General features: G+C 50.1%; 1 protein-coding gene and 1 long non-coding RNA gene across 2 annotated transcripts; one reads left to right on the top strand and one right to left on the bottom strand.

Moving 5' to 3' along the window:
• Nucleotides 1-21,158: 21,158 nt before the first annotated feature.
• On the bottom strand, nucleotides 21,159-27,549 carry LOC120691449. Its single transcript, XM_039974519.1, has 3 exons — nucleotides 27,409-27,549; nucleotides 26,780-27,127; nucleotides 21,159-21,533 (listed from the first exon to the last, which is right to left on the bottom strand). The coding sequence occupies exons 2-3, from the start codon at nucleotides 26,890-26,892 to the stop codon at nucleotides 21,326-21,328; spliced, it is 321 nt and encodes a 106-aa protein (XP_039830453.1). The 5' UTR covers nucleotides 26,893-27,127; nucleotides 27,409-27,549; the 3' UTR covers nucleotides 21,159-21,325.
• Nucleotides 24,127-25,168, top strand: LOC120691450. The gene is made up of 2 exons (XR_005682233.1): nucleotides 24,127-24,659; nucleotides 24,740-25,168. It is a non-coding gene; the product is annotated as an uncharacterized LOC120691450 (long non-coding RNA).
• Nucleotides 27,550-27,770: the final 221 nt, after the last annotated feature.

The raw sequence follows: 27,770 nt of genomic DNA, 5'->3' as shown, positions 1-27,770 counted from the left end.
GAATCGAGATTATGCAACAACCCAGGAGTTGAGCACTCCTAAACAACTATTCTCATTTTTTTTGTGGTAGTATGTACCCAGGAGTTGAGCACTCCTCAACCCAGGAATTGAGGCTGTGTTTAGTTCATGAAATTTTTTGGGTTTGGATATTGTAGCACTATTATTGTTATTTGGTAATTAATATCCAATTAGAAACTAATTAGGCTTAAAAGATTCATCTCATCATTTCCAGTTGAACTGTAACTGTATTTATTGCTCCATGCACGTGTCTGAAGATTCAATGTGACGACTACTGTAAGAAAATTTTTGGGAACTAAACAGGGCCTCAATTGAATCCAATTTCTTCATCTTGTACACCATTAATGCCGCCTTTATAGCTAGCCATCTTCAATCTCGTATCCTGTTGTTTCTTCGACCATAGTTTCCTCTAGTTGGCACCAACCTCGCTAATCCCATTGGTCAGCTGCCTAGTCACGTCGGCACATATTGCCTTCTTGTTACTTGGTGCTAGATCTGATCATCTATCGGGTCGGGTTAGATTCGGGTCAGGTCATTTCGGATTTTGGGTAAAAAAATGTTAGCCTATGTTCGGCCCATGACATGGTCGGGTCGGGTCGAGTTCGGGTTGACCCGCAATTTTGTGTGCAATTTTCGAGTTGAATAGATTTTTTTCCAATTTCAAGTCAAATATTTCAGCCCGTACCCGACCCATCACTTGGTCGGGTCGTGTTTTTTCGGACGGGTTGGGTCAGGTTTATCGGATCGGGTGGCCCGTGATCAGGTCTACTTGATGCTCAAATCAAATGTAATGTTCTTATGCTATTGCCACCCTTTCATATCCAGTTAAGATTGGAACGTACAACGGGATAAATCCTAATTTAGCTGACCTTCAATCATGGCGAACGTCGTTGTCCGATAATACTATTAAGCAAAGCATTAATCTCAATCTCAGGTAACTGAGCAAGTTCATGCACCGCGCTTCATTAGCATTTGTTTAAGTTCAAAAGCCAACAGGTTACGGAAGCAAAACCAAAATTCAAAACATATACAACACAACCTTTGCCGGAACCCCTGGTGATATAGTAATTGAATTATTGCTGCTGAAATGAATTGCAACTCATCATGTGGTGCAAACTTACCAAGAAACCCTAGTTTCTATCTCTTATCTCTTCTATCCTATTCCTAAAGCAAACAATAATTTCTTAGTCCCTCAATCGAAATCCGAATAAATCCATTAGAAGAACCCGAATAAATTAATTCGAATCTCAATCGGAATCTGAACAATCAATACCTAGCGCGGTTATGGCACGGTTTATACACGGAGTGAAAGAGCAAAAGACTGATCTTACGTAAATCAGAGTAGCAATACTAGCACTCTACTAGTATATGAAAACCATAGCTAAGCAGCAACAAGATTCTAGAAGAAACCGCGCCGACGCCGACGCGCGGTCGCAACCATCGAGCTTACCATCCAATCCATCCCGATAATCAGGATTGGGCATCCTACACGATCCGCGGCCACTTTTTTGTTTGTTGCCGTCAGCCGCGAAAACGATCCTCAGATTATCATCGACCCGCCCGGCGCGCTAGAAACAATGCCGGACCGGGACGGGACGGGTTGAAAGCGGCGGCGCTGGTGCGCACCTCCGGCGAGCGACGGGCCCGGACGCGACCAAGCACCCGTGCGGGCGCCCTCAGCCCAGTCGCGCCTCGACACGTGTAAAGCCGGTGGCACGACGTGGCGGGCCCCGCGGGACGACCACACGTGTGGGGATGTTAGCTGGTCGTGCCGTGGAATCACCAAAAGGACAGGGTCGGGTGGTGGATGGATCTCCCACTGCCACTGGCAGCTCCCCCCCCCCCCCCCCCCCCCCCCCCCTCATGCTGATGACTGACGCCGCCTCTAATCTCATCCGGGACCGGTTCGGGCTTCCGTAATTCCCACCACTTGCAAGGCTATTAACAAAGACAACTTGCTCCGTCGTACACTTGCAACGCTGTTTCACGTTCACGCCAAAATTGCTAGATTCTTTCTTGTTTTTTACTAACTTACTGCTTCCTCCGTTCCAAATTATAAGTCATTCCAATAATTTTGGAGAGTCAAACTATTTCAAAATTTGACCAAAATTATAGAGAGAAATATAAAGATTTATGACATCAAATAGATATATTATAAAAATATAACTAACAAAGAATCTAATGATACTTAATTGGTATCGTAAATGTTATTATGTTGTTGTATAAATTTGGTCAAACTTAGAAAATTTTGACTTTATAAGATTCTTAGAATGACTTATAATTTGGAACGGAGGGAGTAGTTAATATGCCCGTCGGTTGCTACGGCTGAAAAAATGCATATGTTATTATTTGTGCTTTATTTATCAATGTTACGACGGATCGTCCGATGAAAAATGTTTGGTTACTACAGAGAATTTTACGTGCACGTTTTCCGAGAAAAAAATCTCGCATGCATAGAGTACTAAATGAAGTCTATCTGCGAAATTTTTTCAGAGATGTGTGTAACTTTTTGAGACGAATCTAATGACGGTAATTAATTGATCATTTGCTACAGTGATGCTACAGTGGCCGTTTTATAATCGCGTGGTCAAAAGACTCGTTAGATTCGTCTCCCGATTTACACGGGGTTGTAGAGTTGGTTTTGTAATTAGACTTCATTTAATACTCTAAATTAGTAGTCAAAGGACCAAAAAAATTTCGCGAAATTTTTTACACCTCAAACCAAACACAGCCATTGAACTTTCAGATGCTAGGAGTGTCAAATCCGAAACTCTTAATCTCTGTTTAAACAAGGATAAACAGGGGTACTTGGGCGATCACATGGCAGGGCATCCACCCGTCAGAACGAATCTGCTTTTTTCCGGGGGCGCGCCGTCAGGTCCCGATCCCGGTCAACCGTACCCTTGGAGCGCGTAAGAACAAAACCAGCGCGGCGCCTCTCGTCTCCGCCGTCGCAGCGCGCACGCCGGCACGCGGTCGTACCAATCAGTGGGTGCGCGACCCGACTGGCGAGGTCGACTGATCTCTCGCTCACCCCGCGTGCATCACATCCATGATCCATCCATCATCGATTGCTCTCGCTCGCTGCTGCTACGTGCAATGATGCCGCCGCGCGCGCCTGCACCCATGATTTCACGCAGGCCCCGATCGAGATCGACGCCCTGACACGATCGGCTCGCCGGCGACGAAACTTTGATCGGAAGCATGCCGTCCAATCCGACCGGCACGGCCGCGGCGGGACACCTCTGAAAACGACGCCGGCCCCGGTTCCACCGTCACAAACCCTGGGAAATAAACCGTCAGCCAACGGCCGGTTCCAAATTAATATCTGCTCGCGCGCAGGACTCCATCTTTAATTTGCTCCTGCATGGAAGCACACACGAGCTCGATCATCTTCGGGGTTCGGGCTTCGGCTCTTCGCCACCGCTCGCTCCCTAGGCGCACTGGCCACCCTCAATAGCGCCAAGCTGGTCGCAACGAGACAACACCCCAACCGAAAGGGACGTCGCGTCATCGTGCAGGGTACCCACCATCACATCCAGCGGCAGTAGCTACGTCGACGACGCATCGTCGGGCACTCTAGCTAGCTAGTCGTCGGCCGGGTCACAAGCGGGAGATAGCTAGCTAGCGTTCTCGTTTCGTTTTCGATACCCCAGCTAGCCGGCGAGGTACGGCGCCCGTATACCTGGCTCAACCCCGGCTTCACGTTCCGTGCAGGTACGGGGCCGGCCGCGTCTGGATCGCTCGGATCCGCAGATAAGCTGGGTGCCGTCACCTGTTTGTTTACGTGGGCAGCTGCAACACGACGAGCTCAGAATCTGCCGGCTCCGGCTAAGCTACGGCGGAAAGCGCCGGCGTTGCTAAGCCGTAGCCGTGCGTGCCTACAGGCTACAGCTGAAAACGGCCCGAGCTCTAGCAGTCCCGGTCCTAGCGTGTCGGGGCAGCAGCGAGCTTTGCTGTTCTGGGGGTGTTGCTTTTGGCATTGGAAAAAAACTCCTATACATCATGCATGCAATGCAAGTGAAAGGTAGCTAATAACTGTGTTCGCTTGGCTTGTCAGCCAACCAACCAGCAGTATTATTCTCTCATACTAAATCAGCACCAGCCACTAGCTACCAGTCAGTCAGCAGTACTGTTCTCTCATAACAAATCAGCACCAGCCATCAGCCACAGCCAAGCGAACACAGTAAATATGGTTACGTGGGGAGAGTCGTGCCGAGGGGTACGGTGTGGCTGTTTGGTCGAAAAGATGGCGGACTTCCTTTGATGTTTACCTGATACTAGCTAGTAATGGTATCTTCTTAAGTAAGGCACCTATAATCAAGCATTTGTATGTTATTTTGTTTTCCTCTGGTTATGATGGCCAACTACTCTTATCTTTTTTTGAACTCTAGTGATGATTTTGGCATTAGAGGAGGACCAACATTAGATAAATAAGAGCTTGTTTGGATTTATGCATTGGATAGAATTTCCCCGAAAACAAGAAAAATAAAACGTGAACTAGCTCTTTGGGCATGTACAGGGTGGTAATGGGCCATGGCCCTAATGCTTTCTTCACAATGCTATTTAGCCCTTAATTTTTATAACTTAAAATTGTATAAGATTAGAGTCTGACCCTTTTAGAGTGTAGTCTTTAAATTATCTAGACTAAAAATTAAGACATTTTACCACCTCTATGTGTGCTTGGCATGCCAAGCTAGGCTGCTTTGGTCGTTCTCTCGCCAACTCACGGTTGAGACGTGTGGATGGCGATATCGATCGCCAATATTTTAGCGAGCCAACACTATGGCGTTGCTAGCGCCAGCGCGATGCAACTGTCGCCTAGGAGTCGAGGAGCCGAAACGATGAAAATCACTTCCATATTTGGCAGTCGCAGGTCAGGTTTCAGCATATTCTTTGCCAACATGCATGCTGTTCTTTTGAATATTCCCTCCAAAAAAGGGCCATTTTAAGGAAGCGTGGAGTCCCCAAATTGAACAAGATTTATCGAAAGACGTTCCTGCATGCGGTCCCGGTCCTTCCCCTGCCAATACATCGATCACTCACAGCAGGGGAATCCTGGACTCCTGGTCCCTCCAGTTTCCCATACGCCCCGCAACCACATGTGCGTCCAGAGCAGCACAGCAGGAGTGATTGGCACGGTCAACAATACACAACTGCGAGCTGCTGTGGTCCGTGGCAGTACTACAGGGCTGCAGGCCGCCCGGCCGCGATGGGCATTTTCACGCGCACGAACAGCTTTTCCCACGCGATCGCTGCTCCTCTGCACGCGGCAGCCGCCCACCCGCGGAAACGGAATGCAGATGTGTGAACAACTCGGGGGCATGCGGGTGCAGGGGAGGCAGCCACTGTACGCACGGCACCGTGGTGCATGGCACAGTTGCAGCTCCGGCTGGCTTTGGCTCGGTCTGCGCACGCCAAGCGTGGGCGTGATCATTCATCTGATATGGTTGTTGTCAACGCATACACCACGCTCCACGCGCACGAGAGAGTTCCGTGCTCGTTCCTCGATCCCCCGCCCATGCGCGCGCGCATCGATCCTCTGGTCTAGCGGCGGCCACCGTGAGTCCGTGACCTACCATTACTGCTCCAGCCGCGACTTTGAAGAGGTGAAGATGGCCTTGGCACTGTTTAAGTTCCCACCCCGTAAATGTAAAAAAACCGTAAACGCAAAATTTTGCAAATGAATCTTGCTAATTTGAAGTACTAAATGAAGTCTATTTACAAAACTTTTTGCATGGATGACCCGTAAATAGCGAGACGAATCTAATGAGCCTACTTAAGCCATGATTTGCAACAGTGATACTACAGTAACTATCAGTTAATTATTGATTAATCATGAATTAATTAGCATCATTAGATTCGTCTCGCGATTTACAACCCATTTGTGCAAAAAGTTTTATAAATAGACTTCATTTAGTACTTCAAATTAGCAAGATTCTCACGCAAATTTTTTTTGCGTTTACATGTAAACTGAAAACAGGGCCCTTATCCTATCGATCGATATCCCGAGAGCGAGGTGGCAGGACGACGACGGAGCCGGGCCGACCCGGATGGGATGGAACCTCGCGGCGACCCACCGGCCACCGCCACCGTGGATGGATGGACGCGGACACGGCCTCCTCGCAAGTTGCGCCCGCCGCGCGTGGTGGCCGAGGGGAGCAGTAGTTTACGTTGCCGCGACGCGTCGGTCGCGCATGGGCGTGGCTCCGTGTCGCTCTCGCCGCCGGGCGCGTCGCCGTCGCGCGCGCACGCACTCGGTGACGCACGTCAGGTCGGGCGCCCGCCGCGCGGGGATCGACGACCGACCAGCCCGGCCGAACGCGCGCGCCGTGCCAGCGACCGAATGGACAGGCGCGGCGTCGGGGCGAGAGCGACGCGCCAGCCTCTCCGTCACCCCACCCCGCGGCGGATATCATCGGGCCGGGTCGGAGGCCGGACCGCGCGAAGCCGTACGGCTCGCGACGTCGCTCTCCCAGTCCCGGACCAGGCCAGGAGGGTATCAGGCCGCAGATCTCGCGGAGGCATGGCATGGCAGGGGCCTCCAGCTTAGCTGGCCGGCCGGCCGTATGCGCTGTGCGGGGGCCATTCATGAGCCCTAGAGCAGATACGTTCATGTCAGCAACTGTCCTACGTGGATGAGAGAGAAATGAGGTGAGAGAATGTCATAGTCTCTTATGTAAGAGACGCTTCCAGCACGAGAAACAAAACACATGAGTCGATTTTGGAGCCCCACCTGTCTCTTGCGCACGTATTTCATGAGCTTTCATTTATTTTTGTATGTAAAAATTCAATACTTCTATACCCCACAAAAGACAATCTAAGAGACAGATTATTATAGCATATGTCTTCAAGAGATGTCTCTAGATGACATGGAAGGAGGTTAAAGCCTCTCTTGTTGCCCTTGGTCTTCGACCGGGGCACTGTACCGGGCAACTCGCGTGTGATCGCCCGACGACGGAGGACGGATCGGATCAGATGTTCCGGCTGATTGGGTGCATGCACGTACAGGCAGTGCACGCGTACGCCGTACGCGAGCGATGGCGCCTGCTCCTCCGCCATCTACAGGAACGGACTGTGCCGGATCGTCCTACCCAGCCTACCAAGCGCCAGTTTTGTTCTACGGCACTGTACGTTTACTGCTCCATCGGAGGGCGATAGCCCTGCGGTCGTCCTTGCATTGGCCCTTGCATGCAACAATATACTCCTACTCCCTCATATCCAGTAAAGGATAAGGGAAAAAGAAAAGGCAAGGGTTACCGAGTACTGAGAGTGCCTAGCTAGCTCGTAGTATCACGAAAAATCAGTTCTTCTTCGGCCTGTTCTGCTTCAGGCCGACCTACTTTCTCAGTGCCTAATCATGTCTGATTTAACGTTGATCTGATGTGATTTTACTGGACGACATGTCGGCAGCCCTGTTCCTGGCAACTATACACAGACAGGGTTAAAAAGTCGGAAGGGAAAATTTTAGAACGGCGGCAGAGCCCCGGCCGCGAAAGACCAGACGTTCCGATGTCCCTCGACACCATGAATAGAATAGGTGTATGTGAGGTCGTCGAACGAAAAGGAGGAGGCCTCTCCAACTTTGCTCCTGCCTTTTACCTAAAAACGCAACTATACTAGTAGCCCCGAGTGCACGAAGATGTGTCGACTGCTGGAGAGACAGATGGCGGCCGGGATCAAAGGGCAACTCGATGAGCTCGCCATTGAGCGGCTTAGTTTATTGCGCCCCCCGCGCACGCAGGGTGTGTGATGTGACCCAGGCGGGGCGACGGGGCGGAGTTGCTAGTGCTCTCGCCGAAGCGTGCGCGCGGGGTTGCGTCGCCGGCGGGCGGCGGAGCGCTCAGCTCGTCGAAAGCGCGGGGCATCATCATTCGGTCGTCCCCGTTGGGCACTCGCTCGCTCGTGCGGCACGATTTTGATGGGGCTCTGCGGCTGCCTTTTCGCTAATCCGGCGCGAGATACTCCTCCGTGCCCGTGGCACCTTGAACAGCGACGGACACGTAGCCACAGGCCCAGGCTGGGGGGCGCCGATGTAGCAATTGCACCGTGTGACCGGCAGATGATGATGCCAAGCGAGACGACTCGCTAATTGGTGGTGGTCAATTGCACACACTGGATGCATGGAAGTAGTATAGAAGAGGGAGACGAGCTGGGATCTGGTGACCTACCTACTCAAACGTAGGGCTGGATCGTGCGCGCCCGTGCGACGCCGAAACGGGCGTGGCAGCGCAAGGGGCCAGCAGGCCCTTTTGTTTTTTGCCTGCTCGAAAAGAAGAGCGAGGTTAGTAGTGGACGCGTTGCCTAACTTGGACAACGCCGGGAGAGGAGAGGGGCGAGGTCCAAAGCAGCAGCATCGCCGGTAGTGGCAGAAAAGCGTGGCGACTGGAGCGTGCGCGCGAGTGCAAAGCCGCTGCTTAAACTAGATCAGCCCCCCCTCCCGGCCGTGGTGCGTACACAATGAGTAGGCTCCGGTACATGCATGCCGGCCGGCCGGAGCGGGCCGTGGCCGGCCAGTTCGCGCGCGCGCCGCGGTAGTGCACGCGAGGCTGCAGGTCAAATACGCAACCACCGAGCGGGGCGCCCTGTGCGTGCACGTGCGGGAATTGGAGTAGGAGGAGCTAGCTAGCTGCTCGGATATCTCGGTCGTGCTCGTCGTCGTCGCCCCCGGCGGCGGATATCTCGGACGTGCCCGGTCGTCCAGGGGCGTGCAGCGGAACGAATGGCTGTGCGCTTGCTATCGATGCGATCTCCGCGGCGGCTGCGATGGCCGCCGGTGTGTATTATTGTAGCGTAGCGTTCCTCTTCCTCGGTGGAAGACAAAACTGCCCACTTGACACTTGTGGTAAGAGGGGATGGGGTCAAAATTAAAGGCTGCCGCGCGCGCGAGCAGTGCAGATCAACGTCCGCCGGGCCACACGGTAGGGATTCGCCGGGAATTGGATGATGGCGGATGGCCCCAACTTGGTGGGCGTACGCACAGCCGCACAGGCACAGGCACAGGCACAGGCGTGCCGTGCCGCCCTCGTCGAACCTGCCGGCGGCAGACGCATGCACGGATGCGGCGGCGTCACACCTGAGCCAAGTAAATACCCGGGTTGTGTGGGGCGTGGGCTGCTGTTCCGCGGCCCGCGTTCGACCCACTCACTTTTGCATCTTCGTGCCCCGGCCCAGCAGCCGTGTGGGTTGTGCAACTGATGAACGGCCGCCAATCAGTAATAGCAGCAGCCGTCATCAGAGTGGCTGGGAACTGGAAGGGAACCAGCTCGTCCGCCCGTGTGTGTGTGTGTGTGTGTGTGTGTGTGTGTGTGTGTGTCGCTGCTGCCGATAACCCAAATCCTACGTTGCATCATACTACTATATCACTCTGGTAGCGTTTGCGAGTTTAATATACAAGACAGTGTCAGTGGTGCTGTGCCGAACCAGCGATAAAGATCTCTTATCCTCGCGGATGGCAGGCACGGTCAGCTAGCTCCAAATCCACTAGGACGCGAGCAGCAACAGTGCGTCTGGACTGAAACTGTTGCTGGCCTGATCAGCTAGTTATCCTGGTTCCTGGAGCTGCCTTTACCAGGTCATCGGGGCTAGACACGCGACACAGCAAGCAAGATGGCCTGCACAAAACAGTGTCGGGAAAGACTGCGGTTGCGGGAGCCAACAACACTACAACAACAGTGGATGTTAAGGTTGACAGCGCTCAATAAAACTGGAATAAGACATCAGGAGCACTAGAGACTTTGGAAGCATACAGTCTCAAGATTTTGGTCCTGCAGAACAAAATCTACAAGAGCGTAAATTACCAGCATGGACTTCGAGCATTTGGCACCGTATTCACACACGGGGAGGAACAACTGGCAAAGCGGCTCAACGAGTACACTGGACAAGAATGATTCCTGAAAGAAGGGATAGAGATGGAGAGAACAACCGCAAAACTTTCATTGATCTCTCATACAGTTTATATACACCGTGTGCATACACTGAGCGGGCATGCCGGGTCATGCGTGATCGCATGCGCGTACAACTAGCGGCGTCCGAGTCCTATGCTGCATGTGCTCATGCGGCGAGCGCGGCGTCGCGGGCGTGTCGTGCGCGGGGAGCGCGTCGTGCAGAGTTTGTTGCCAACGGTAACGTTTCCGCTATCACCCCCCTCAATCTCAGCGTGTGGTACCAGTACGCAGAGATTGGATCTGAATTCTTCGAAGAGTGCCGTCCGGAGGGACTTTGTGAAGATGTCGGCGAGCTGGTGTGTGCTGGGGATGTGCAGAACGCGGACGTCACCGACGTTCACTTTTTCACGTACGAAGTGGATGTCGAGCTCGATGTGCTTCCTCCGCTTGTGATGGACTGGATTGCGCGACATGTACGTTGTTGAAATGTTGTCGCAGAACACCAGTGTGGCCTTGTCGACGCCGTGGTGAAGTTCGCCGAGCAGGTAGCGAAGCCAAGTACACTCGGCGACGGCGTTGGCGACGCCCCAGTATTCGGCCTCTGCGCTGGAGCGGGACACCATCGTCTGCCGTTTCGCCGACCAGGAGATGAGCGAATCTCCAAGGAACACACAGAAGCCGGATGTAGAGAGCCACGTGTCTTGGCAGCCGGCCCAGTCTGCGTCCGAGTACGCGGTTAGTGTAGTCGACGGCGAGGCACGGAGATGGACGCCGAGCGATGGTGTGCCTTTGATGTAGCGCAGAATCCGTTTCAGCATACCGGCGTGAACCTCAGTAGGAGCATGCATGTGGAGGCACACTTGTTGCATGGCGAGGGCGATGTCGGGCCGTGTGAGGGTGAGTGTTACCGACCAGTTACCTGCACCGCAGCAAGCACCTTCTACTACTACACCAAGAGCTAAGGGAGAGCAGGAAGCGGCAAGGCGCCACCGCAAGCCGAACACCCGGTTTGTTGGGCCGGACTGGATCACGAATGTAACAGGCTAGGCCCAAGTGAGAGAGTCGTGAGGAAGTAGTATAAGAGATGCCTCCCTGTGTGGAGAAGAAGTTGAACAGAATGTATTGGCTGAACTGAACCGAGCGCGAGTCGCCGGCGTTGGCAGGGACGGTGATCCGCCGTCGCCTGAGAATCCAATCCATCCAGTTCCACCATATCGCCGACGATTCCTACTTCTCCGGTAGTAGTTCGGTAACACCTAGTATCAGAGCCAAGATCCTGGCGACCCACGAACACCAGACGTGTCTCCAAATCACCATGAAGACCGATGGGCAATTCGACCGCATTCTCAAGATGCTCGAGGAGAGCAAACAAGGGATGGCCAAGATCAAGGTCACCATGCAGGAAATGCGAGCTGCGAAGGAAGAATTTGATGCCTGGTAGCCCGGAGTCGACAAGAGTGTCGCGGATCTTCAGATCGCCGTTGACAACCTCGGTGTCCGCTTCGACTAGCTCGTCTCCGCCTCTCCATCGGCTGCTAAGAGAACCGGCTCCCCCAACGATCATCCTACACCGGAGATCCCGGAGTCAGTGTCTCCACAGGTGCCGGTCACCGCCCATCTGGTGACGACCTCCAAGGAGGCGGCGTCAGGGCCTCATGGCCACCGCAAAGAATCTTACAACCGGGGGTCTGGATTTGGAGTAGTTTATACCGTTCCTCATCCACCTCTGGTCACAGGTGCGCCAAAACCCCGTAACTTCACTCCTGTTTCCTTTGATTTGAGTGACTCGGAGCACCGTGACCAGAGTTTTCCTTCCCATCTCCACCATGTTTTTCCCAAACTTGAATTTCCCCAATTTGATGGCTCAAACCCTAAATTATGGATCCGTAAGGCTGAAACATTCTTTGATGTTTATTCTGTCCATAAACACTATTGGATCAATTTAGCAATCATGAATTTCATTGGATCAGCTGAATTTTGGCTCCAATCTATTCAATCCAATGTCAAATCCTTGAGTTGGGAGGAACTTTGTGCTGCTATGTGTGCTAGATTTGATTGTGATGAACAAAACCACATTATTAGGCAGTTCTTTCACCACAAGCAAACGTCCTCTGTTGCTGATTACATAGAAACCTTTAGTGACCTAGTCCATCAAATGTTGGCTCATGAACCCACTATTGCTCCTTCAGTTATTACTAATAGATTTGTTGATGGTCTCAAAGATGATATTAGAACAGTTGTTATTATCCATCGCCCTCAAGATTTGGATCCTGCTAGCTCTTTGGCACTTTTGCAGGAGGAAGTTTCACTGGATTATCCCAAGAGGGAATTCAAACGATCTGAAGGCACCTCTTATTCAAGGAGATTCTCTGATGATGCCAGCAAAAACTCGGGGGTTTCTATTCCTGCTTCATCTCACAAGTCTTTGTTATCTAGTCCATCTGAAGATAAGAGACCTTCTGACTCTGTCAAATCTAAAGCTGTGGATGATAAGCTGACAGCACTTAAAGCATATAGAAGAGCAAAAGGGCTTTGCTATAAATGTGGAGAAAAGTGGAATCATGGTCACAAGTTTCCTGCATCAGTTACTCTGCATGCTATCGAGGAAGTTTGGCAGCTTTGTTCTGACCAAGATTCTTTTGCTGTGGATGATTCAGATTCTGGTGAGGATCTGTGTACTATCTCTGTTCAGGCCATGCAAGGTATCGAGGGTTCTAAAACTATTAGACTCAGGGCCTTTTTGCAGCATAAGGAGGCACTTTTCTTAGTGGATTCTGGAAGTACAACTTGTTTCATTAATGAACTGTTGGCTGTCAACATTCCTGGCTGGAAACAGTTGCCTCAACCCCTCCCTGTTACAGTTGCAAATGGCACTATGCTGTGGTGTACTCATGAAATCCCTGATCTTCTTTGGGCACTTCAAGGTCATACATTCAAAACATCATTCAAGATCTTTCCTCTGGGCAACTATGATGCTATCTTGGGCATGGATTGGCTCGAATCCTTTAGTCCCATGCAAATCCATTGGAAACACAAATGGTTATTGTTTGAGCACAACTCTTCCACTGTTCGGTTGCAAGGTATTCCTGTTCATACTATACTTGGATCTTCAGTTTCTGCAACTCAAGTTAATGCTATGATGAAAAACAACTCCATCAGTCATATGGTGCATCTTCTGGCTATGGATTCAGAACCATCGACTGAATCTTCCATTCCACCTGCTATTCAAGAATTGCTAGTTCAGTTTTCTGACCTTTTTCAAGAACCTACCACCATACCACCTCCTAGAGCAGGTGATCATTAGATTCCTCTGGTTGTTGGTGCTCAACCATTTCACTTGCGACCTTACCGTTATAGCCCTGCACTTAAAGACGAAATAGAACAGCAAGTCACGGAAATGCTACAAAAAGGGTGGATTCAGCACAGTGTCAGTCCTTTCTCCTCCCCAATTCTGCTAGTGAAGAAAAAGACTGGAGATTGGCGTCTGTGCGTTGATTTCAGAAGACTCAATGCTTTGACAGTCAAGAACAAGTATCCTCTCCCAATTATTGATGAAATTTTAGATGAATTGTATGGCGCATGTTGGTTCTCTTCACTGGATATGTGCTCTGGTTTTCATCAGATCAGGATGTCTCCTCATGATGCTTATAAAATTGCCTTCCAAACTCATAATGGTCATTATGAATACAAAGTTATGCCATATGGTGTCACTGGTGGTCTAGGTACATTTCAAGGGGTTATGAATGATATTCTTGCACCACTACTTCGCAAATGTGTAGTTGTCTTTATAGATGATATTCTTGTTTACAGTCAGAATTGGTCTGATCATCTTACTCATCTTAGCCAAGTATTCTCTATTTTGCGTGAGCATCAGTTCAAAGTTAAGTTAGCCAAGTGCAGTTTTGCCAAGCTAGAGCTTCGGTACCTTGGTCATGTGGTTAGTGCATCAGGTGTTTCTACTGATCCAAAAAAGGTGCAAATCATCCAAGACTGGCCAATACCTCAGAATGTAAAGGACCTGAGAAGCTTCTTAGGAATGGCAGGTTACTATAGAAAGTTTGTTAGAAACTTTGGTGTCCTCTCCAAACCTCTAACCAATCTGCTCAGAAAAGGGGAACTTTTCATCTGGACACCTGACACAAACTCAGCATTTCAGGCTCTGAAGTCTGCCTTGACATCTACTCCTGTGTTAGCTATGCCTAACTTCACCAAACCTTTTGAAATTGAAACAGATGCATCTAATCTGGGAGTTGGGGCAGTATTGCAGCTGTAACGACCCGACCCGGGGTAACGGCTAAGATCTACTCTGCACGTTGAGTAAACCACACCTGCTAAATAACTCTCTTGCGCTTTCGTCCTCGCTTCGCGCAAAAGGTTGCAACCGGAGTTATTCAACTACCATGGGCCTGATATTTAAGCTGGTTTGGGTTTCCTTCTCTTCTCAGTATGGGACTAAACCCGCGCCGCTACAGTAGCCGAGCTACAGTAACTCCGAATTCGGCCCGGCCCACTCTCCCGTGGGCTGTTACAATCATCCCCCCTTATGACTCGACGTCCCCGTCGAGTACCAGACCAACCTAAATACCACCAGGATCTCCTCTCTTGGCCACGTCCCATACGTCTAGTGTTAACGGTCCCATGTATCACGTCCGTGCGTCCAGTGCCGGCGCATCCCTGATGCCCGCGCATCTGTGCCCACACGCGCCCGCCCACATGCCGGTGGCATCTACGACCATGCGCCCGTGCTCATGCCCGCGCACTTCTGCCCGTATGTGGCGTGAAACCGCGAGAGTCGGCTCTGATACCACTGTAACGACCCGACCCGGGGTAACGGCTAAGATCTACTCTGCACGTTGAGTAAACCACACCTGCTAAATAACTCTCTTGCGCTTTCGTCCTCGCTTCGCGCAAAAAGTTGTAACCGGAGTTATTCAACTACCCTGGGCCTGGTATTTAAGCTGGTCTGGGTTTCCTTCTCTTCTCAGTATGGGACTAAACCCGCACCGCTACAGTAGCCGAGCTACAGTAACTCCGAATTCGGCCCGGCCCACTCTCCCGTGGGCTGTTACGGCAGCAAGGAGGTTATCCTATTGCTTTTGTTAGTAGAGCATTGGGACCAAAATCCAGAGGTCTTTCAACTTATGAGAAAGAGTATCTTGCTATTTTGCTAGCTGTCGAACATTGGCGCCCATACTTACACTATTCTGAATTCATTATCAAGACAAATCAAAAATCACTTATCCATCTGGATGATCAAAGGGTTTCTACTCCTTGGCAACAGAAGGCACTTACAAAATTGTTGGGATTACAGTATAAAATCCAGTATAAAAAGGGGTGTGATAATAGAGTTGCCGATGCTCTTTCTAGAGTGTGTCATCCATCAACTTCTGAATCTCTTGCCCTTTCTGTGGCCCAACCTACTTGGTTAGCTGAGGTACAGCATGCATATTTATCTGATGAAGCTGCCTCCAAATTATTGACTACTTTATCCACATAATCTCCAGTGGGTCACTACAAATTGGTGGATGGTCTCATCAAGTATAAAGACAGAATTTGGGTGGGGCACAGTACTGCTCTTCATAGCAAGATTCTACATGCTCTCCATTCCAGTGCCATTGGAGGGCATTCTAGTTATGAGGCAACATACAATAGAGTCAAGAGATTGTTTGCTTGGCCTGGTTTGAAGCACAGTATCAAGGAATTTGTTGCCCAGTGCACAATTTATCAGCAAGCTAAGTCTGAGCGAGTTGCTTATCATGGATTACTCTCACCATTATCTGTTCCAGATGGTGCTTGGCAGGTGGTCACCATGGACTTTATTGAGGGTCTTCCCAAGTCTGCTCAATTCAACTGTATTTTGGTGGTAGTGGACAAGTTTTCTCGGTATGCTCATTTCCTACCCCTTACCCATCCATTTACAGCATTCCAAGTAGCTCTATCCTTCATGAACAATGTCTTTAAGCTGCATGACCTCCCTGCTGCAATTGTTTCTGACCGTGATCGCATCTTCACAAGTCATTTTTGGCAAGAACTATTTAAGCTCACTGGCACTGACTTAAGAATGAGCTCAGCCTACCACCCTCAAAGTGATGGTCAAACAGAACGTGACAATCAGTTTCTGGAGACCTACTTGCGCTACTTTGTTCATGCTTGTCCTACTAAGTGGTCTCAATGGATTACTTTAGCGGAATTCTGGTACAACACATCCTACCACTCCACTCTGGATAAGACATCGTTTCTGGTTCTTTATGGTCATGAGCCACGTCAGTTGGGTATCGATGGCATCGACTGTTTTCAAATTCCTGATTTGAAACAGTGGTTACAAGAGCGATCTCTGATGCAGCAGTTGCTCCAGCAGCACTTGTTGCGTGCTCAGAAGCACATGAAACTTCAAGCCGATAAGAAGAGAACTACTCGGAGTTTCGAGGTGGGGGATCTGGTCTATTTGAAAGTGCAGCCTTATGTTCAGACATCTCTTGCTCAGCGGTCTTCCAACAAGTTGGCCTTCCGGTATTTTGGTCCTTTCAGAATTCTCTCCACTGTGGGTATCGTGGCCTTTAAACTGCAACTACCCGAGATTTCTCTTGTTCACCCAGTCTTCCATGTATCCCTGTTAAAGAAGGCCGTGCACCCACATGTTTCGGTAAGTCAGCATTTCCCTGACTTGACTCACAAGTTGTAGGTGCCCCAGCGAGTTCTGGATCGTCGTCTCCTTCAGCGTCACAACAGTACCATCTCTCAAGTTCTGGTACAATGGTCTCACTGGCTAGTGGAGTTGTCCACCTGGGAGGATGAAGAAGCTCTCCATCAACAGTTTCCACAAGCTCCAGCTTGGGGACAAGCTGGTTCTCAAGGGGGAGGGGATGTTACCGACCAGTTACCTGCACCGCAGCAAGCACCTTCTACTACTACGCCAAGAGCTAAGGGAGAGCGGGAAGCGGCAAGGCACCACCGCAAGCCGAACACCCGGTTTGTTGGGCCGGACTGGATCACGAATGTAACAAGCTAGGCCCAAGTGAGAGAGTCGTGAGGAAGTAGTATAAGAGATGCCTCCCTGCGTGGAGAAGAAGTTGAACAGAATGTATTGGCTAAACTGAACCGAGCGCGAGTTGCCGGCGTTGGCAGGGACGGTGATCCGCCGTCGCCTGAGAATCAAATCCATCCAGTTCCACCATATCGCCGACGATTCCTACTTCTCTGGTAGTAGTTCGGTAACAGTGAGGTGCTGTATGGCGCCGACCATGCTGCGGTAGAAGCTTGGGTCGGTGACTGGTGTGCCGTCTTGTGTCGACGCCTTCGCCTTAGTGTCACAGGGCGTGGCAACTGGTTTACAGTTGGCCATGCCAGCGCACTCGAGGAGGTCGTGGACATAGCTGGCTTGTGAAAGGAAGAAGCCGTCGTCGGAGCGGTGGACGTCGATGCCAAGGAAGTAGGAGAAGGCGCCCATATCCTTGACGGTGAACTCGGACTTGAGTCGGTCGATGAGGTGCTGTAGAAGGCCTGTGGATGACGCCGAGAGGATCATGTCATTGACGTACAGAAGGAGATAGGCCATCCCTGCAGAAGAGCGAAGCACGAATAGTGACGAGTCCGAGCGGGCTTGCTGAAAGCCGATCGTCGGGACGAACACCGCAAAGCGTGTGAACCAAGCGCGCGGAGCTTGCCGGAGACCGTAGAGAGATCGCCGGAGTTCGCACACAGCCGTTGGGCGCGTAGAGTCGGCGAAACCCGTGGGCTGCTGGCAGAACACGCGTTCCTTGAGTTCGCCGTGAAGGAAGGCATTGGAGACGTCAAGTTGATGCGCGGGCCATTGCTTGGAAGCGACGACGGCGAGCACCGAGCGGATGGTGGTGGGTTTGACCACCGGCGTGAACGTTTCACCAAAGTCAACGCCCGGCCGTTAATGGAAGCCGCGAACCACCCACCTTGCCTTGTAGCGCTCTAGCGTCCCGTTGGAACGCAGCTTGTGTTTGAACACCCATTTGCCAGTGATGACACGAGCTCCAGGGGGGCGATCAACAAGAGTCCAAGTCCCATTGTGCAGCAGGGCATCAAACTCGGCCTGCATCATGCCGTGCCAGTTGGGGTCCTTGAGTGCGACACGTACTGACGAGGGCACAAGGGAGACCGTGGCGTTGGAGGTGGAGAGGGCATATCTAGGGTTGGGCTTGTGGATGCCGGCTTTGGCGCGCGTGATCATGTGGTGGCCCGTGGGCGCAGGAGGCGTTCGCGGCAAGGGACCGGGGGAATGGGTTGGAGAGGATGCATGCGGGATAGTGGGTGATGCATGCGTCGTCGTGGGTGTGGTTGGCGGTGCTGGTGGCGAGCTGGGTGGTTGGGGATGAGGAAGAACAGGCACGGTATCGTCGACCAGCGGCGTATGCGTGTTTGGCGATGGATGGCGTTGCCGAAGAGGGAACTGACTCTCATCGAAGACGACGTGCCGGGATGTCAGCACGCGATGTGTGGCAAGATCGAAGCACCGGTAGCCGCGGTGACCGGGCGGGTAGCCGATGAAGATGCATGGCGTGGACCGGGCTGGAGCTTGTGAGACGTCGTCGCTGTGATGTTGGGGAAGCACAGCGCGCCGAACACCCGTAGCTCGTCGTAGTTGGGAGGGATGCCGAAGAGGAGCTCGAACGGCATCGTGGAGCCGGTGGCGCGGCACGGTCGGCGGTTGATGAGGTGTGTGGCCGTGGAGAGCGCCTCGGCCTAGAACATGTACTCCGCGCCGCTATGAACGAGAAGGGTGCGGACGCAGTCGTTCAGCGTACACAGGATCCGCTCGGCCTTCCCGTTCTGCTAGGATGTATACGGGCAGGAGAGCCGGAACTGTGCGCCATGGTTGGCAAGAAGTGTTCGCAGCGCGCCAGTGTCGAATTCCCTGCCATTGTCTGTCTGCAAAGCAAGCACATGCAAACCAAACTGGGTACCCACATAAGCATGAAAGTTGCGCAAAATCAGTAGAGTTTTAGATTTGTGGCGCATGGGAAAGGTTCAGACACGGTGGGTGTAATCGTCGAGAAGAGCAAGGTAGTACTTATAGCCGGAGAAGCTGAACACAGGGGAGGTCCAAACATCCGCATGTATAAGTTGGAAGGGGAAGTAAGTTGTGGATTCACTAGGAGCAAATGGCAACCTTACATGTTTGCCCATCTGGCAAGAAGAGCAAGTGTGGGAGGTAGCTTTATTACACTGAAAATCAAAAGACTGAAGCAAAGTAGATAAAGTTTCCCGGCCGGGATGTCCGAGCCGCTGATGCCAGAGATCACGGGAGCTTGACGAGCTGAGCGCGATCTGTGGCGGCAGGCGCAGCGGATAGAGGTCGCCGGAGCTTTCACATCGGAGGGTCACCGTTCGGGTTGGTAGATCCTTGACAGAGAAACCGTTAGGATCAAATTCAATAGAGACATTGTTATCACGTGTGAGTTGATGAGCGGAAATCAAATTCTTGACAAGATGAGGAGAAACAAGAACATTGTTGAGAAGAAGAGGATTACTGGAAGTGGGAATGGAGGTGCAGGCCGAGTGGGTCACCGGCAGCCTAGCACCATTCCCAACAGTGATGTATGAGGAGGATGGAACGGGAGAGGAGGAAGACAGAATACCAGGGGTGTTGGACATGTGAGTGGTGGCGCCGGTGTCGAGGAACCAGTCGCCGGAGCTCGGAGACTGCTGCTGAGGAACCCCGGTGGAGGCAAGCGCCGAGAGAAGGGCCTGCTGATCCCAGGGTGAAGACGGCGCGGCTGGGGCGGGCAACTGGAGCTGGTGCTGGGCCGTCATCGCCTGTTGAGGCTGGAACGGGGGGCGCGGCCCAAGGACGCCGGCGCCTGGTGCACCGAACGGCATGGGCCAGGCCTGGACCAGCCCGGTCCAGGGGTTGTAGCCAGCGGCCCAGGGCAGAGGCTGGGAGGAGCCGCTCTGGGGTCGGTCGCCGGGAGCGCCGCCGGTGCGCATGCCCTGGGCGCCGCCGGAGGTCGAGCCAGAGTTGTTGGCGCCGCGATGCTTGTTCCGTTGGGAGTGGTTCCTGGAGTTGCTGGCGTTCCCAGAGTTGGTGGACGTGTTGGAGGACGTCCCGTGGCCGGCGGTGTACGCCTGGCCTGACACGACCTTGTCGTCGTGCTTGTCGCAGAGCTCCTCCAGGAGGAGGAAGGAGCGAGCAGAAGCGAAGGTATGCGGCGGCGACTTGGACGTGACGATGGGCTTGAGGTGACGGTAGCGCGGATTCAGCCCGCGCAGGAGGTTGAGCACCTAGCTCGGCTCGGAGACGGGGTGACCGAGATCACGGAGGATGTCGGCGAGGTGCTTGAGTTGGCCGCAGTAGTCGTCGATGGTCATGTCGCCCTGCTGCAGGGAACGGAGTTCGGCTTCGACGAGGACGGCGCGGTGCATCTCATTGTCGCGGAACAAGCCCTCGATGGAGTTCCAGACGGTGAAGGTAGATGCGCGCGGCTGGTAGATGAGGTTGAACACCTCGGTGTGCACCGTCGTCTGGAGCCAATTGACCACGCTGTGGTCGTTGAGGATCCATTCGGCGTCGCGCTCGTCGAGGGGCGGCGGCGAGAGGACGTGGGGTGCGAGGCCGAACTTCCCAAGAACGGAGTTGAAGCAGCAGCGCCATTGGCTGTAGTTGGACTCCTTGAGGCTGAGGGTGATGGGGACGTGGGAGCGGATGTTGATCTGCTGGATGACGGCCGCCGGAGCCGGTGGGAGGGCGACATCGCCGGCGTCGTCCAAGGAGGAAGAGGAGTGGCAAGGGGAGGCCATGGCTATGGAAGAGGTGGGCACGAACGGATTTTCCAGGGAGGATCGTTCGTTACTTGATACCATGAAAGAAGGGATAGAGATGGAGAGAACAACTGTAAAACTTTCATTGATCTCTCATATAGTTTATATACACCGTGTGCATACAATGAGCGGGCATGCTGGCGTTCCCGGTCATGCGTGATCGCATGCGCGTACAGCTAGCGGCGTCCGAGTCCTATGCCGCATGTGCTCATGCGGCGAGTGCGTCATGCGCGGCGTCGCGGGCGCGTCGCGCGGAGTTTGTTGGCAACGGCAACGCCTCCGCTATCAATTCCAACTGACGCCGCAGTTGACCAGAATTTTTCACATGATTGCAGCCACCAGCAAATGCACTGGACAAACAAGCTACGGGATTTGTCCAAGATTTGCCGTCAGAAACCCCAAAAATATGCATTATCTTTCAAAGTACGGAGTTTGAAAAGAAAGGGGAAAAAGGCAAAACCCAAGTGTCGGCACATATGTACGCATGCGCATAACAGCAAAAACAGGAGACATACAGCATTCTGGAAACTGGAAAGTGTAACCTGGGGCTGTGAATCGAGTTAATCTGCCGGGAATTTCCTATCTGTAGTTGAGCAACTTTACTGAAAATGTTACATGATATGGAAACATATTCACATGGACAGTGGTAACAGTAATCTCCTTTCTCTTTTCCTCTTGAGCCTTCTATGCCTAGAGATTTTGAGACTCACTGGAAGAAGAATTCCGAAAATTACAAACATGGCTGAAAGTTTGAACCATTTCAAGTAAAGGGCAACATAGCAGGACACCATGAGAAAACAAAACAAGACCGCATAGATGAGAGCAACCTTCAGATCCTTCCTGCAAAACAAAAAGATAAAAAAAACTTAAGCATAACTGACTAAATGCAAAATCAGCAACATTGGAACAAACAGGATTAACATCAGCAACATACATAGCTTTTACACTAACCAAAATATCAGTTTCAATTTACAAATATGTAATTCTATTGCTCATTTGCACCGACTTACTACAGTAGCTGTGATAATGGCTTGACACATGATGAATCCCTTTCATGATAGTCACATTCCAGAACCACATAAGAAAAATCGCTGGTACCAGGAAGCTGATGCATATATGAACATAGTTCAGACATTATTTCAGAAACTGCCAAAACCGATTAGGTTCAGGATGGGAGTTAATGATAAAATGATATCCCAGTATTATAATAAATACAATGGCATTTATTGTCAGTAAAATAAGCTAACTCCAGTAGCTACAGGGATTTATATTTTATAGTACCAAATTAGTGCACAGATCAGTGCAGCAGTTATGTATGACACTAAAAAATAGTTTACTTTCAGTGACTGATTGAAAGTAGGTTGGCAGTTATTCTCATTCATGAAGTATTGATGTCCTTGGAATTTAATAGCACTCTAGCACTGAGGACATCAACAAATGCAACACCCTAAAATGTAAGAAAATGCAGATCATATGGTTGTTACATAGGTTGAAATGAATGAGCTTTTACTTTAAGTTGCAAAGACATGGCAGCTATTCTCATTCATGTAGATATTATATTGTTGTAACTTTAAGACCCACTGAAATGTTGCAGGCCATGAATTTGTTCCTTCCATTCAAGAGTGGGCCAAATCTTTTCTAATAATAGAGGGCATGAGATTGTGTTAATGTTCAATTGAAATATTAAACACTGAAAAGAAATACAACAATAACAACAGAGCTTTTTAGTTCCACGCAAGTTGGGGAAAGCTTGATAAGAAATACACAATAAAAAGTTGGTTAACCACCACTTGTTTACTGAAAGAACTCAACTAGGGAGAGAGAAACATTGACCTTGATTTGCTCTTAAAATTTGGTGAGAATTCTTACATGACTTCTGTACTTGCTAGCCACTACTTTAACGAGCATTTAGGGTTTGTTTGTATGTATACAAAGTTACTATTAACAGGATAGCTTGCTTAGTCTTTTTTCACGTGTCATTATTTTGTGCTGAGTTCCATTTCCTTTCTTTCGGCATGTAGAATAATGCTCCTGCAGTTCTAATCATTTATTCCCTATTGATTGACAGTAGGAACAACATTAAAAACCTTATTTGTAGCATTGGAGCATGCAAAATGCGTTAAGTGACTAGATGAGAAGTGAGGAACCCTCCCACTATCCATTTCACCCTAAGAGTGCTCACTGGGAGCCATGCGAACATGAGTGGTGTTTTTGCATTCAACCTCGATAAGCCATGTGGCATCATGCCGCTTGTGTCCATCTAGATGACCAATAGTCAATAGACTTAGCATAGCTTATAGTACCATATTTTCTCATCCATGTTGGTCATATCCTGCACACATTTGCATGGATCAAGGTGAAGCAGCAGCACAAGTTAGAACTGAGCAAATTGAACCCTCGACCTGAGATCAACAGGGTTGGCTCAGGCTTAAGCCAGGAGCTAGGATCAGAGACAAGGCAGTTGGCTAACTCAGCTAGCCTTTGGGTTATACCTGTCTACCTGAATTGTGTCAGCTGGCTCAACAAGAATCTGGCCAGAAGCAAGCCTGAAAAGAGCTCTGCTCACAAGTCCAAAAAAGTGGTGGTCGTGGCATCCATTTTGTTCCTAACTCCTCTTACATTCACTTCTTCAGCTACTAGCGTAGCATCAGGGAAATGTCCATGGTTTAACAATGTTTCAGTTGGTCAGAGTTGCAGTAAAAAAAAGAAATCCATATGTTCCACCGAAATGCCAACCAAGCACACTAGCTACGATATTGTCATCACACGAAAAGCAACCCCTGTCTCTTAACTTGTACCCACGTATCATGCTTCTAGCAAGCAATCTAGCGTGATGAAAAGATTATTACTTGGAGAAAAACGAGTTCGACGCCAACACTTCTCAAGAACTCCTATCTGCAAAAGTCAAGTTTTTTTATTAACTCCAAGCATAGGTCTTCTAGTGACATTTTGTACGATATTATGCCTGTAAGTAAACATATTCTGTCTCTCCAATGAGGCCATAAGTTGATACTTTTCCTGAATTAAATACTCTATATCATATACGCCGTGGGAGGGGAGCGCTAAGAGCGCACAGAGCTAACACGCGTCGGAGAGAAGCCACCCGACGCGAGCCATGGATTGGCGGTTCGGTCCTTTGCCCGCGCCGCTGTCGCTGTGAGTGGGCCGCGCCGCTCCTGTCCACCCCCAGCCCCGCGCACCTTCCTCCCCCGGCCTCCCCTGCCCCTAACCCTAACCCTCGCGTCTCCCGCTGCCGCCCACCGCTGGTCGCCTTCCTCTGTCCCTCACCTTCCTCCCCGCCACCGGCCGCCGCCCCCTCCCGGGCTCCCCTACCTCTCGACCCCCGCCGCCGCCGCCCCTCCGACCCCCGCTGTCCACTCCTCCCCGCCGCCGGCGGGGGATCCGACTAGCGGCGTGCCGGTGGCGGATGGGTTTGCTCAGCCCTCCGACTCTACTCACATGCTCATCTCCCTTACCCCCTCCGCCCAAACAGATCCTGATGCTCCATGCTGTGGCCGTCGAGGGGTGCTCCAGCACAGCTGCACTAGCTAATCACCCCTCTTCCTTCCGTGCCATGGATCCCAAGTTTGCCTCTTGCACCTCTCACGCCTTTCCTTCCCCATGGTTTCTAGGCAGTACATGGTAAGATGCGGGCTTTATCGTTTCTGGTGGGTTTGGTAATCAAATGCTGAGATGCAGTATCGTTGCTGCTAAATTGTTTATCCCCAGCGATTTCATCTTTGTGCGGGTGGGTATTTCAGTGCAGTATGTTTGGTTCAGTAGGTCTGTTCATGCAATTGGACGCTGATATAATTTAGGCCTGAGCAAGTGCTGGTTCCTAACTTAGGTACATGAGGTGGTACATATCCAGAAAGCTCGCAGCTGTAGCTTCATAGGGTACGAATGGCTACAAATTTGAAGCAGGGAAATACATGGAAATGGGAAATGCCTAACGAAGGGCCTAAAGTAACATGCCTCCATGACATCTTGCGTTAACAAGTTTATTTTGTTCCTTCGTCAGTTCGTAACTCCATGTGAGATATCAGGGATGTATGTGAACCAATAGAAAGCCAATGCCACGTTTGGATCTGATGTGCAGGATGAGTGGCCTCTACAAACAGGGCATCATTATTCATTATTCCAATTGCTCTTCCATATGCTAACTAATCAGTGTAAGTTTTTCTGATCTACTACTAACACAATTGACAAATCCTTATATGACAACATGCATGGGTCCATTGCCTTCTTTGCCTCAGTACCACCATGCTTACTTCCAATATATAAGCTTCAAATCAATGGTAGTAAAAAAAAATAGATTAAAGAAATTCATGTGCAGGCTTGCAGAAGTCTGCCTATGTATACAATTTATAATTGGATTTCAGTCTAATCAAACTACTTTATTAAGGTTGTACCTCCTTTTGAATACTGGCTTAACTATTGACCAGCTTCCACATTTATGTTAGCATGTGTCCGATCAGTATGGCATCTGCATATTTTTTATCCATGTCATTGGGAGTATGGACTGCTGTATCAGACCAAAATTGTATGCTGCTCATTTATTTGCATCAGGTCTGATTGATTACTTCAGCTTATACATTTAGACCGTCATATATAGGCATATAGCTTCAATACCTCATCAGTCAGATATAGCTCTTAGGTATATAATAATGTAATTATTGTAGTATCCATTTACACTTTGATCTTTGTTCATGCTTATCTATATATCTATCATTCATGCATGTTAGCTTTAAGCTTTCCAACATCAATATAATTGCTATGCCCAAACCAATGTGGTGTGGCATATGTCTTTGTCCTTGGAAGTCAATAATCAGTATGTTCGGAGAGTGGCATATTTCAGGAGGAGTTTTTCTCTGAGACCATTAGTTGATTTCAGGTAGGTCTCATCGTGTGTGCCTTGGTGCTAATACTTAGTTTTTTTTACAAGAATTTCTGTTGCCTAATGCCTATTGTATGGTCTAATATTTTGGTTATGGACACATGAGTTGCAAATGTGTGCTTCTTGCACTGTAAGTGAGATAGCAGCTTAAACCTAAGTGATCTTTTGAGTTTCGACACACCTGCAGCTAACCTATCATGTATAGGTAGTAAAATCTACAATCCACCTTGAACGTGTAATATTTTTCAGTGTCATATCCCTTTCCTTAATCTGTATGATACAATCTGTTAGCTGATGTACTGGGCTGATAAGGTTTCAAAAAATTGGACCGAACTGCAACATTGGTGTTGACTTATTTTTTTTAAATACCTTCAAGTTTCAATTTAGCAATTGTGTATTGCCTAATCGTAGTTCATATTTACCTCTTATACATCCTGTTTCCTTTCTAACTTCGCGTGATTCTGTTTCCTTTTGTACCTATGGGTTTCGGATGAAGGCCAACAACTTGAGTACAACTCGAGGGATGGTGAATTTGAAGATCGGTTCCTAAAAAAGGATTAGGTGGCACCACTGCGTTTCTTCAGAAAAAAATATGCACCTTTTTTCATGGTTATCCGTTGAACATAGTTCTCTGCTGAGGGGCCCACCGGCAAAATCTAAACACTGTGTATGATCTGTTTCTTAGTACAACTGTTGTTAGTGCTGTCTGCCATATGCTGATTGCAGTATTGATATAGTATCTATTACTGATCGGTTGTTTTGATTCGAGTTAAAAACTTTGTTATCTACTCACACCCTAATCTTCCAAACATGAATGAAAATACTATAGGGTCTGGTGCATTATTACTCTTTTAACTATTTGCAAGTGTAAGTATTCCGAAAATCATACTAAGCATTTCTTGAAACGGGCGCAGCGTAGCGCGCCTGACATCCTAGTCTCTTATAACTGCTCATATCCATCTCGTGCATCGCTGCTGGCTCCTATCCGGAACTAACAAGCCAAAAAATATGCAACTAAGGCCCATACAGACCAGCCAAGATCCACAAGATCATGCCTGCACAAGATTAAGGCGCAGCCTATACCGCGCGAATCTGGGCGATTCCTAGTTCCCTACTCCCTACGCGTCACGTTAACAGCCAAGCGCACCGAATTGGAAATCGGACGTGAGCAGGTTGATGGGAGGCTGACCTGGAGGCGATGTGGGGGCTGGGCGAGAAGACGGCGAGCGCGGCGGAGTAGGACTGGGCCGACCGGATCTGGTGGTCCCGCAGCTGCTCCACGAGCTTGGCTCGCGTGATCATCTCCTCTCCCGCCCGCAGGCAGCCGCTCCTCCCGACGGCTGATCTCTCGGTCCCACCACGGCGAGAAATATCCTCGAATTGCCGGAAACGAGGAGGAAGAACCGCGGCGGGAGCCAGAAGGGGAAGAAGAGCGATTGGTTGGAGCCAAGAGGAAGAAGAAGACGAGCTCGTATCCTCCCTCCTACTGTCGGTCGCGTACCACCGTTGGATCGGAGATCAACGCCCTCGATCTCGTCTGTAAGGAACATACAATTTTTTTTTGAGAACTAAGAAACATACAATTTGGAGGGTAATGTTTGGAGTTAGCATGTCTCTTCGACACCTGATATCACATATAGATCTCCTAAAATCCCTGAAGAAATTATAATATTTTGTGCAAAAGGTATGCTACATCGCAAACATTTTCACCTGTTGAGGTGAGGATTGTTTGCGATCAAAGGATGAATTTTCCAAGAAAAAAAACTGAACTGAACATATCATCTTTTAGTGAATTGGAAGGGCTTGTGAAATCGCTACCTCATCGACGACCAAATCTGTTTGCGAAGGAGCGGTTTGCGTGTTTCTACTCCTGCGTTTGATTGGAGCGTGGGCTGGCTCTTTTCCGTGTGGTGTAGCTGCATCTGCATGTGACGGCACCAACCTTTCCAAGCTGTCTGTCTCTGACTCTCTTGTCTGAACAGCATCCGATCAAAATAATAATGGAAACAAACCCCGATCATGAATTCATCTTGGACCTCGTCATACACTCTGTTCGCTGGCCTGGAGCTGGAGCTGGTGGCTTGAGTGGTGTGAGAGAAAAATACTGTTGGCTGGTTGGTGGCTGGATACTGATGCTGTAGCTGAATGAGAGAAAAACACTATTAGGCTGGAGGCTACTG

Source organism: Panicum virgatum, chromosome 9N, assembly GCF_016808335.1.
Source record: "Panicum virgatum strain AP13 chromosome 9N, P.virgatum_v5, whole genome shotgun sequence".
Lineage (NCBI taxonomy): Eukaryota > Viridiplantae > Streptophyta > Magnoliopsida > Poales > Poaceae > Panicum > Panicum virgatum.
The sequence above is the reverse complement of the archived record's forward strand: the minus strand, read 5'-3'. Positions and strand labels throughout refer to the sequence as shown.